The 12,280-nt window shown below is 34.5% G+C and overlaps 1 protein-coding gene across 1 annotated transcript; it reads right to left on the bottom strand.

Moving 5' to 3' along the window:
* Positions 1–223: 223 nt before the first annotated feature.
* On the bottom strand, positions 224–9,788 carry LOC105320820 (3-hydroxy-3-methylglutaryl-coenzyme A reductase). Its single transcript, XM_011418912.4, has 21 exons — positions 9,469–9,788; positions 7,683–7,874; positions 7,127–7,244; positions 6,719–6,806; positions 6,287–6,477; positions 5,733–5,839; positions 5,243–5,365; positions 4,948–5,084; positions 4,380–4,567; positions 3,967–4,166; positions 3,600–3,715; positions 3,305–3,386; positions 2,977–3,135; positions 2,658–2,743; positions 2,445–2,510; positions 2,255–2,360; positions 1,909–2,015; positions 1,488–1,692; positions 1,201–1,359; positions 800–954; positions 224–414 (listed from the first exon to the last, which is right to left on the bottom strand). Exons 2-21 carry the CDS (start codon positions 7,842–7,844, stop codon positions 279–281), a joined length of 2,691 nt encoding a protein of 896 aa, XP_011417214.3. The 5' UTR covers positions 7,845–7,874; positions 9,469–9,788; the 3' UTR covers positions 224–278.
* Positions 9,789–12,280: the final 2,492 nt, after the last annotated feature.

Here is a 12,280-nt window from a genome sequence, read left to right as displayed (position 1 = left end):
CTTGTTTTGTTAAACACCCTGATTCTCTGTGTTTTAATGAGTTAGTGAACAGAGCTGAAATACAGCTGTTTTGTAGAAAACACACCAAATAACCCCCTCCATCAACAATGCCCAGTAATATCTGTCCAGAATGAAACAACTTATGGTACTATAACAAGCAAGAGTTTTGGGAACAAGCAAGTTCACTCTCAAAAGTTTTGTGGGTTTTTTTTTCAAATGGCAGGTCTTTGGCACACAACTTTTCTCATTCATTGTAAAATCCTAGCTGGGAGCAATCATCAACTGTCCTTGACTTTGACGTTGTGGATGGATGACTGTGGATTGAGGGTGGAACTCTGGGAGTGTGTGGGTAGTGGTGACTGGGACGAAGGGCACTCCATACTGGATCTGTTGGAGGCCAGGTATATATTGGACCTGTAACGACATGTCAGAGATATGAAAAACGTAAACATGCACTTTGTTCAATCAATAAAAACTCCTTCAGATAAAAAACATTAAATATTCTAGCAATAAAGATACAATTTATTTTTGAAATCAAATTTATTGGCCTGACTCATAATAACATGCAATATCTCTTCCTAACTCCTTCCCTTACAAACAAAATCAAAACAATGAGACCAAAATAATGAGCGTTATCCATCTACAAAAGGTTAGCGTCAGAAAGCTTCAATGGGAGATCCACTGTAGATTTGGATTTGTTTAACAAAGGTCCAACCATACACTTTCATTAAGAATTTTTTGTTTAGTTAACCAGTGTCAAAAGAAGTACCCCAATCAATCCTAAAATATTAGTCCCCACCTGTTGTATTTGAGGTGACTTCTGACTAGATGACCAGCAGCCAGAGCCCCCATCAGGGACAGCTCCCCAGCTAACACTGTCCCACACACGACCCGGGCCAGCTGTTTAGCATTGTGTCCAGGATTCTCGGGATTCGGTCCTTGAATTCCAAGCATCTGAAAGACAAATCTCATCATCATCGATAATTCCACGTAGGTGTACATTCTCAAAGAGATTTTATATTTCAAATTCAACAGAAAGTTTTTCATTACATGTAGAAATGTCTATAAAAGGAATTTACAATTTATACATGCCGCCACTAGGTATAAAATTTAATAAGTTGGTATCATCCTATACCTGGTCACTACATGAAAAAATAACTAACAGTTTATGTAAACATAAGATATAAGTATATCTGGTACCTTGAGACAAGCTTGTTGGGCTGGGAGGATGGTGCCTCCCCCCACTGTCCCCACCTCTATACAGGGCATGGTACAGCTGATGTAAAGGTCCTCATGGGTGGGGCCGGTGGCTTCCATCAAAGTAATGCAGTTACTGCTGGCCACACACTGGGCGGGATCCTGTAACATGTCAACAAAGCTTTTGTTATCCAAGGATTTCTATTTATAATGTCAAGTATCATTCAACATTGTTTTCTCCAGCTCAAGAACCTTGAGCTTTTTCTTCAATGATTTTACTAAAAACTTACCTGTCCAGTTGCTATAAATATTGCTGACACAACATTGGCAGCATGAGCATTGAACCCTCCAATACTGCCTGCCATCGCTGAGCCAATCAGATTCTTGTTCACATTGAGATCGACGAGGGCGGACACAGAAGTCTTGAGAACGTTCTTCACCACCTTACTGGGAATGACGGCCTCACACACGACAGACTTGCCTCTACCCTCAATCCTGCAAAACAACGTTACATCATTAATAAATCTCTGACTATTCATAGATTTATAGAGCTACATGTACTACGAAAATAACAGAAATAATACCAAATTATACTTTTTTTTATATTTCCTGAATTATATCAATCACTACCATAATTTTAAAAACATAATTTTAGTTTCAGGAAATCATCGGTATAAATAAATTCAATAAATGCATTACATGTTAACCTACCAATTGACAGCAGCTGGCTTTTTGTCCGTGCAGAAGTTGCCACTAAGACTTAGAAGCTCCATATCAGGAAATAGATCATTCACGTAATGGATGACTTTTTCAGAGCCCTGCCAAAAAAAAATTATGCATCAGTAAACTATTGTATCTTTGTAACAATATATATGCGTACATTTTCATCTAAATGCAACATTATTTGAGCAGGCTTTTATAATAACAAACATTAATACAAAAACTATCATTTAAAGTTATATGTAGCAATCATTGGACAACAATCAAATTTTCGCTAATTTCGGCTTCAGAGTATTATAAGTTAATTTCTGCGATTCCTTTAATTATCTGCCCTTACCTTAGACAGCATGTTCATTCCCATCGCATCTCCAGTACTAGCAATGAACCGAACGTACAACAGTCTACCTGCTTGTGCAATCTGCAGCTTGTTCAATCTGGCGAACCTAAAATTACAAGGGTTCAATATTCAAAGCATGGAAATAAGATTACATCCTCATTCCTTGACAGTTATTCAATTTAATTCTTACCGACTGGTTTCATCAAATAATTCCTTTAATGATGTAAAATTGTCCTCCATCCACATTTTTAATTCGCTAAAAGAGAAGAAAATTAATTCAGTCCACATTATAACTGTTAACAGAAATTATATATATATATATACATTCTGCTTGATTTTATATAATGACTTAAAGGAATTTGGACGTTAATTTTTAATAAGGAAATGACAATGAACTACAAACCTGGCATCTATGGCACTAGGCATGCGGACAACTGGTGCCCTAGTCATTCCATCCCCTATCACTGCACTACGAACCCCATTACTCATCTGTAACCACAAGACAAAGTTTCAGGTATGTTACATATGAGAAAAGAAAGTATTCATGTAAATCATCCATTACATGCTTATTTTTAAGTACCAGTAGATATTTCCATAGTTCTGAAGTAAATCCCATGTTTTGCTTGTACATAATGTATTGTTAGATGGTTAGATAGTAGACAGTAGATAGTAGACCTATAGTAACTATTATGTGGTAATCTGAATATAAAAATAACTCTCACCTCCAGGGCTCTGCATCCTCTGTTGGTGCTAGCTACCAGGCAGCCCTCTGTGGTTGCCATGGGAATGTAATACTTCTGTCCGTCCAGTAGGAGGGGACCAGCCTTACCCACAGGGACCGGCATGTAACCCAGGACGTTCTCACAGCAAGCTCCGTTGACCTACGGGTACAGAAAATCATTTGAAGCTTGTTTCATATCAAACATCAAAAAAATTGTTCATAACACATTTTTCCTCCTGATGCAAACTGTTTTGGCATTCCTATGTTGAGTTTGCTTGCAAAATAGATGCACAAAAATGCACATAACATTAATGTTTACATGAACTTACCAAGTCATATCCTTTATAATTCTCAAAGGGAAGACTATCCAGAGCATCTATGGTGGGCAACTCCTCTGTCAACATGTTTCTCCTATGAAAACAAAACACACATAAGAAACAGCATGCAAATCAGGTTAACATATGTTATAATATTCTATTAAATGCCAAAAAAAAATCCATAATAAAACAGATGTTTTTCCCATAAAATAAAAGAAAAACATGTTTTGTCATACATGTACATGTATGCAAATGTCTGTTTTCTACATGTAATACACTAGATGAAAATTTCCAGCGGAAACATTACCTGATTCTGACACCTCTGCACTCATCTCCAATCATTGACTCTATCTTATAGGAGGGAATGTGTTTACTTTTGACTAGATTGGATATTTCTTCATCAGTCAGAGACTTGGGACCTTCCTATATTTAGTAAGAAAAAATCATTTTTAAAATGCAGAAAGATGTAAAGATGTATGCTAAAAGATGTAAAGAATTAACCGACTTTTCATACCAGTATTTTATTTGTAGATTTTTATAAAAAATGTGATTTAAAACAAATTAAATACAGTAATTCTTAAATTTATGAAATTTATGAAAGGAAATAATCTTTAAGCAAATATTCCATTTAGAGACATAAAATGTGGGTGTGTAAAAAGAAAACGAAAGTTTACCTCTGAGTTTAAAATTTTCAGACACTCTTCAGTACTCCTGGGAGGCCTCAGTGAAGGAATCCTCTGCAGTGGTGAGTAGGAGGGAGCATTCAGGTCCGTCTGTGTCTCCACGTGCACCAAAGACGTCTCCGCCTCCGAATCTTCGGAGTCTTCTCCAAGTACAAAATTGACTTCACATTTCTTCTCCTCTTTCTTTGTATCTAAAACGTATAAGAAACATTAATTTTACTTGATGTATTTTTATTCACATGGACCAAAAAATTCTAATATTAAAATAATAGAGACATTTTTTAAAAGATGCATTTATCTTTTACATCATGATAGAAACCTTCATCCTCCAATCCCAACCAAACAATGTGATTAATATTTAATAATTAATTTAATTATCTATAATTATCATTAATCATATGTACCATTCTGTGGTTGTTCTTTGTTGATATGTACAACAGGAGATGTTGCTATGGGTTCTTTGATCTCTCTGGTTGTGGAAGACATCAGAAGTTCATACTCCATAGAATTATCATCAAAGAAAGCATACTTGACAATCAGGAATATAGCCAGTGCCAAAGTGAAAGTGGAATCAGCCTTGACGGTGAATAACCTGTGTACAACAGAAATTAGTTAACAAGTGTTCAAAGTCATTACATGATAGCAATGCTAAAATATCAAATAACATATCATGACAATAAAATTGACACTATACTGAAGATTCCTTATTTTTAGTGAGTACTTAATTCTTCAAATCATCTGTTTTGCATAAAATCGCGAGAATAAAACGTCGCAAACATAATTTTTTTTTATCATACACGTAGTTTCATTTGGTTAACATCTGTCAGAAAAATAAAAGCGAGATTTAAAAATCCGCAAGATGTGTCTCTCTCACGATTTTAAGCGGATATTAATTCATGTTTAATTAGGAATTTACAGTAACCAATACATGTATGGAAATAGAAATAAATTAATGGTTTGATTAATGAATACCTCTGAATGTAGAAGTACCAAAGAGAGACATCAGGCTCTCTATACTGAGTGCTAGCCACGTCGTGTCCCATCATACCCATGGTTTTTTTGTTGGCAAGAAATCGGCTGTGAAAGTGCACCATTAAAAGACCAGCCGACTACAACAAAGATATAAAAAAAACTTTAAATACTTCAGGTGGTGTTGAAAATATACATAACTAAACATTAACAGTCCCAATGAGCAAATGAATTTTAAAGAAATGCATTTCATAGAAGATATAGAACTCCAATTGATATAAAATCTGATTTTACAGACCATTATGATTTTGACATTCTGGGTGACTGGGTTTGGCCTGATATCTTTCTCTTCTTCATGCAGGATCTGAGCCAACTGTTGTAGATGCTTCAACCCCTGCCCTCTTCCCCTTTTACGTGCTACCTATTGTTGCAAGAAAAATATAGACATTGCCATTAAATCCAAAGTTACCTTGCCATTGAAATTTTCTTTTCTATGTATCAAAGTAGCATATTTTTTCTAGTTTTACACGTACATGTTTATATCTTTAACTGTCAGAAAACAAAATAAATATTAAAAGACTACATGCAGAAATGAATTATATTTTTTTTTTAATTACTGTTTTAAATCTGACACCAAATAAAATTTTGAAAACTCAGCTGCGAGGGATAAAATGGATTATTCATTGTCTTATCACACAAAAATAGATCTGAATGATAAAATGATGCAATTTCCTTTGTGAAATCATCTTACATATGAGTACTGGTAATAACCAACTTGAAGGGATTACCTCAAGAAACAAAGCTAGGCAAGCAGGATACAACATGATGAAGGCTAAGTAGTTGGCCAGGACAGCCAGACAGCCATAAAAACACATCATCTCTAAATGAGTCACATCTGGAAAAAAGATGTCAACATTCAGTATCACAGTTTCAATACAGCCCATCAAACATACATTTATGAATATTACAAGTATCTTATGGTGACCAAGGCCCTAAAGATAACGAAAGTTGCAAGAGTTTCTCTAAAACAGTTATTGAAAGTAGTTACATTCAGTATTTTAATGGACTGATATGGGCTGTCATAAAAAGGGGCATTAATACCACAGAATTTTGATACTGGGCAGGCAAGTTAAGTTTTTCTAAATACTGGTAAGGATATTGTTGATCTTTTTAGAAAAGGAATTCTGGGTAAAATTAGTTTTAATACCCAATTTTTTTTCAGAATCAACTGAGGTTAAAGATGCAATTGTTATCTTGATTTTGAAAATGAAAAATATTTTAAATGAACAGGAGAGAGGGGGAGAGAGAAAGAGAGAGGGGGGGACAGACAGACAGACTTTACCTGACAATGTGCCCACTCCTATGACTAGAACTTCACAGATGGCATCCAGCGTCATGACTGGGCCGTGTATGGACATTCCATGGGCAATGTTTCTCTGGACTTCCTCCTGAGTCTTGGAATTCAGAGCAAACCGGGCCATGGCACAGGCTTTGGATAGGTCAATCAGCAGCAGGAAAAATGGAAGCGCCTCACTGAAAATTAAAGAAAAAATTAAAATCACGCATTGTCTTAAATGAGCACATCAGAGTCTATGTCCATTAAGAAGAAAACTTGCACCTTATTTCAATTTCATGGTGTTAAATAAAGTAGTGAAATACTTCAAAATTTTTATTCTAGAGTTTATCGTAACAACATGCAATCTCCTTACAGCTATGAAATAGAAGACTACATATCTCTGACATTTGTTCAGGGCAATTGTACAATGATTCTTACGTTAATCCTGAGAGATCATTTCCAAACATTTTGATGATGGCAATGCTGAACACAAGACTGGAAGACACTGTGAATATCCCAGAAATCCCTGTAACACATAATGAAATAAATGTTCACGTTTACAACCAACATATCAATTAAATGTTCATATTAGGCCATTAATAAAACTCAGATATTTCCAATGAACAGTATTACCTTACAGTGTAAAAAATCTGAAATTTTTTAGCTATAATTGTACTTTTACACAAAACCTCTCATATAAAATAATTTTGAAATGACCACAGAATACAAATTTTGTATACCGTCAAGCTTTAATACAAGTTAGGCATTCAAATCCTATAGACTTTTAATTTCTTAACATTAATAGATGTGGATCTAAACTCTGCAGTATCATTAATCACTTAGTACCTAAAAGATATTTGGTCCCGAAACGTCGAAGATTTCGGAACTGGAGGTAAGTATACAGGACAGCAGAGAGCTTGATGATTGGCAGAAAGATGTGGTCGTTGTGGCCATTCTCCTTTTGCTGCCATACAAAAGTATATTAGAGAGTACATTACATTGAAAATCCATCAACTAGCAGTATTATCTGACTTCATTGCTTATCAAGTCATGATATTCAAAGGACACTGGCATACCTTACTCACAAAATGCAAATCTGAGTAACCATGGTAACATGATCTATAATTTAAACACTGAATTTTCATTTAAATTTTAAGAGGAATTTGTTGGAGTTTCAATAAATAAACCTATAGTATACTAGGTCAGCTATCAATAAGTGTATGTTTGCCCTCTTCCTGCCCAAATGACAAAAAAGTACCATTTATATTTATTTTTTAAAAATTGAACTATAACATGTTTTGGGGTTAACTCTTTTTTTTTAAGAAGAAAAATTATCGTTCCATATCAAGAATTTTTTTAAAGATGGCCTTATTCTTCTCTTATTATTGAAAAAAAAAACTACCTGATGCTGCTCACACTCGTAGTTCCAGCCACACACTTTGTCAGGGGTCGTGAAAATCCCCACCGAGGCCAGACAGGCCGAGAGGGTCAGTGTGGATAGGATGACCTCCCACGGCCGACTAGCACAAAAATGTCCGTGTTTGTAGAACAAGTTTCCCAACATGGTTTTTTTTCTTCTTCGATTTCTTCTAGTCTGAATTATAAATCATACAGAGCTATGAAAATAATACTGAACCTTTCTGCACTTCATGCATACAGAATTTCATTACCACTTGTATCTATATATATAATTTAGAACCATAGGCACTTGAGCCATGGGTTATCAACACATTGGGCTATCAACTTATAATTTATCAGCTGAAGTTCTATTCTTGTTTACCAATCTGTATGCTCTTGTAATTAAAAAATTGTTTTAAAGCTTCAAAATATTTTATCTTCTTTACCTTAAATATTACTTTTCGCTTTAAACCACAGGTAAATGAAACTCGGGTTATCAATATATTGAGTCTGGGTTTCTCAATTTTTCTCAGATATTGGCAAAAGTTGGCTTGCTCAAGACATTTGATCACCATTCTTGAAAAACTCCCAAAAAATTATATTTCTTGAAATTCTGCTTTTTATCAATCTAATATTTACCTAGCCATGTTATATGTTCAGATTTTGAAAGACAACGACTCTCATCATGCATTCTCACAACTGACAAGGTTTGTTGATGATGTTGATGATGATGAGAACAGTTCAGTGATAAGAAAACTAAGGTTTCAAATGTTTCAGAAGAACTCTGTTCATCTCATAAAAAAATTAATGTACATCAGCTATAGTTGAATTAATAATAATGATATTGACAAGAGTAAAAACTTTATTAATTTCATTTAACAGGGATTTTCAAGGCCTGGAGATGGCCTTTGAAAGGAGAAATTTGAGATTTTCTCAACTTAGTGAACGATAATGAATTTCAAGGCCTGGAGATGGCCTATCAAAGAAAAATTTGAGATTTTCTCAACCCAGTGAATGAATTTTGCTTGAACCGTAAAATATATTTAGTTAAGAATATTGAGCAGAGTATGGAACATTATTCTGAAAATAAGAAGGTGGCAACATTGCATATCCAAGTCGGTTATGTATTTTTTCTGCCATGTTGCCACCTTCATATCCTGCATAAATCACCAAAGGAAGTATTTTACTGTTTATATTTTTCTTTAACAATTAATAAACTGATTCTTAAATGTACGTAAAATTCACTAAATTACTGGCAAAGTACATCAGTATGTTTGCTAAAAGAAACAGCCAAATCGTCTCCTGTGGGAATTTGATTCTAACATAATCATAATTATTTCCTGCAGGCTGTGATTTTTCTTAGGTCGCTGTAGGTTTCGGCCAATTGATAAAAGGGGCATGTAGATTTCAGTCCTGTCAGTTTCCGTCGCTGTAGGTTTCAACCAATTGATAAACTGGGGATGTAAATTTCAGTCTGGCTGCTTTTTATAGATTATATAATTTATAAATTAACTATAAGTTACGTAAGAAATAGAAAGAATCATACTCGGTAGATGTAAATATAACCAATATAATAGAATAGTTTGTGTAATAGAAAAAAATATCATTAAAACACTTAAACAGATTATATCAATAGCCAAATACATGCATGAACTTCTTTATCAATACACATCCAAGGGTCCCAAAGATTTAAAAACAAGACTATTTTGGGATTGATAGGGGGTTGAATGACATGATGACAATAGTGTCAAAGCACGCTGTCCGAGGTCAAAGACTAGAAAATAACTCACCTCGATTCCTTATCCAGTTATATCTCTCCAAACTTCGAGTTTATCTTCTTCCGTTAGATTTATGACATAACTGTTCTTTAATCACCTTTACATCATCCTCAAAGTCGCCGCAATTTCTCCTTCCAACATGACACTTCCACAATTTCCAATTTCGTAAGAAATAGATTTATATTTTTAGAACGTTGAACCCGATCTAATTTAGTCCATTATATAAACTTTTGCGGGATTGTTTTGCAGTCCTTTTTAAATTAAGTAATTAATTAGGAAACAAAACTTACAAGTGATTACATTCCTTTTATGAACGACGATGACAATTAGTCAACAACTGTTGAAATCGTCCACTAATGAGCTAAAAATAGAAACCTTAAAATAGCACTTGACGTTTGGTTTCAAGAGGCCTGTGGGATACATTGCTTGCCTTTTAAAACTCATAAACTTGTTCAAGTGGAACTGCTCATTTGAGTTTAGGTTCAGTACATGTGTACTAGAGTATCAGTTATTTCCTTTGTCCATATATTTGTGCTAATTTGCTTGACGAAAGCAATGCATGTGTACATGTGATGGGAGAGATATATGGACCATTCAGATTTAAAGCTGCTTGGTCCGATTTTTTTGTAATTACAGTATCAAATTTTTTTCATACAAATCATTTATCTAAGAAAGTTATGGACTTTCTCCTATTTACACCAGCAGAATCAGTCTTCTTTCAAAGTTAGAAATATTCAAAGTAAATAAAATAATTTCTCTTTGGGCAAACGAAAAAACAAACCAAAATGCATCACAGGAATGTTTAGAAAAGGAAACCGCTTGGTTTCGTCCCCCGAGTGATTGGGGTTATACAACCCGCATGCTATGCATCGATTGTAAAGAAAGCAAACTTTAGAAATATTAGCGAACAAAACGTACACATGTTTATTTGTAATTTGTCTGATCATTTCGATCTTTATTTAAAGCGATGTCAAATTCGTAATACAACCATACCCGTCTCGTCGTCAGGGGTGAAATTTAACATGAGGCGAAATAACGCGGTACCTTTTAATGTCGTTTGTTTTGTGAGAAAATTTTGTACGTATTTTTCTTCATTGAAATTTGGCATAATTGACGGGTAAAACTACTGCAATGTCTATTATTATACATATACTAAGCATAGCCATCGTTTAAAAGCGTGCATAAAATTTGATATAAGATCGGATCAAGCAGCTTTAATCACAGGCCCCCTTTGCTCTAACAACTGAACTATCTGGTGCCAGTTTCAAACTGGTCTGACCATGACATTCCCCCTTACATGATCTTCACCCTCTTTTAAGAGCACTGGGGCACCCCCGGGTTCTTTCCTAGTGTCAGTTCGATCAAGCATCGTCAGAACACACAGGGCCATCCCCTTGGGTTAATATATAATAAATGTCGGGTGAAAAATGTGGTATGAAAGGTTTGATAATGTTGCAGGTGCGCGACGCAGGCGTTGTAGCCCTGCTTCCCAAGAGTATCATTTCAGCTCGTTAGGCAAGTGTGAGAAAGCGAATATGAGTCTATAACTTCTGAGTTAATACTTAGTATCTGTAGTTGTCATTTGTTTATTGTGCATGATAAAGTTCTGAGAGATGAAAGTGAGCAGTTGATTGAGTTATGGGTGAGTCTGAGGAGTGAGAGATAATTGCCATTTGGTATTGCCTTACCAAGGGAACGCGTGGGAGACAGAGGAGAATGAGTTTGGATGTTAAAGAGTGAGGACACATTTTTGGTATTACCTGTGTTTCATATATATTGTGTAATTCGTGTAAGTTGTAAATAAACTTGTAAATATAAACAATTAGTTATCAATCGGTGCCAGTCATGAGTGACAGTGATGACCCGCGTCACAATCGTCTTGTATAGATTTGAGTCAGACAACATCATGATTTTTTCCACAGTGCGTGATTTTTCTTAGGTTGCTGAAGGTTTTAACCGATTAATATACTGGTTATAACTGAATCTGAATTGTGTAGATTTCAGTCCAGTCAATTTTTATAGAGCTGTGAATTGCAATCAATTTACATACTAGTAATTAAATCAATAGAAGGAATCACCCTTAGTGTATATATACATGTAAAACAAGTGAGTGTGTACGAAAGACGAATAGGGGCACATAAAAAATATATTTTTATCTCGTCATTTCGAGAAAAGATCTCATTATTACGAGTTAATTATCTTGTTATTACGAGAAAGATCTGTTTAAAACGGCGCATTACATTGTTCTATTCCCTTTATGTAAAGTGTGTGAACTAATGCAATGTTTATTATTATACACATCCTTAGCATAATTTGATATAAAATCAGACCAAGCAGTTTTAAAGAAATTTCAGAAGAAGTAGCAAAGCAGATTAATTAATAAATTCAATGAACTGTTAATTAATAAGAACGATACTTGTAATTTGTTACCAGACTCCAAAATGTTAATATACAAAATCAATTCTTTTCAATATACAAGTAGATTGTGTATGAACATATAAAACACAATTCGGGTAAATCCTATATATCCATGATTGAAACTATATAGTTATTAAAGTCATCTTTTACTAATAGAGTTGTGTTTTTACGACTATAGGACTACCTGGTATTTATTTCGGAGTGGGATTATAATATATAAGTTGAAAACTCGTTCCACTTATTCATATAACATAAAATGTCAAATCCAATTATTTAATGTAGTAATTAATGAATAATGATCGTTGTTATTTAAAAACTAATCAAAATTAAATCAACGTTTCCAGAAAGAAAAAAGATGGACTGAAAGGGTGATCCAGTCGACTAGGAGGTCTTTTCAGAAATGCAC

Source organism: Magallana gigas, chromosome 6 (assembly GCF_963853765.1).
Source record: "Magallana gigas chromosome 6, xbMagGiga1.1, whole genome shotgun sequence".
NCBI lineage: Eukaryota > Metazoa > Mollusca > Bivalvia > Ostreida > Ostreidae > Magallana > Magallana gigas.
Note: the sequence above shows the minus strand (reverse complement) of the source record. Positions and strands in the feature narration are given on the sequence as shown.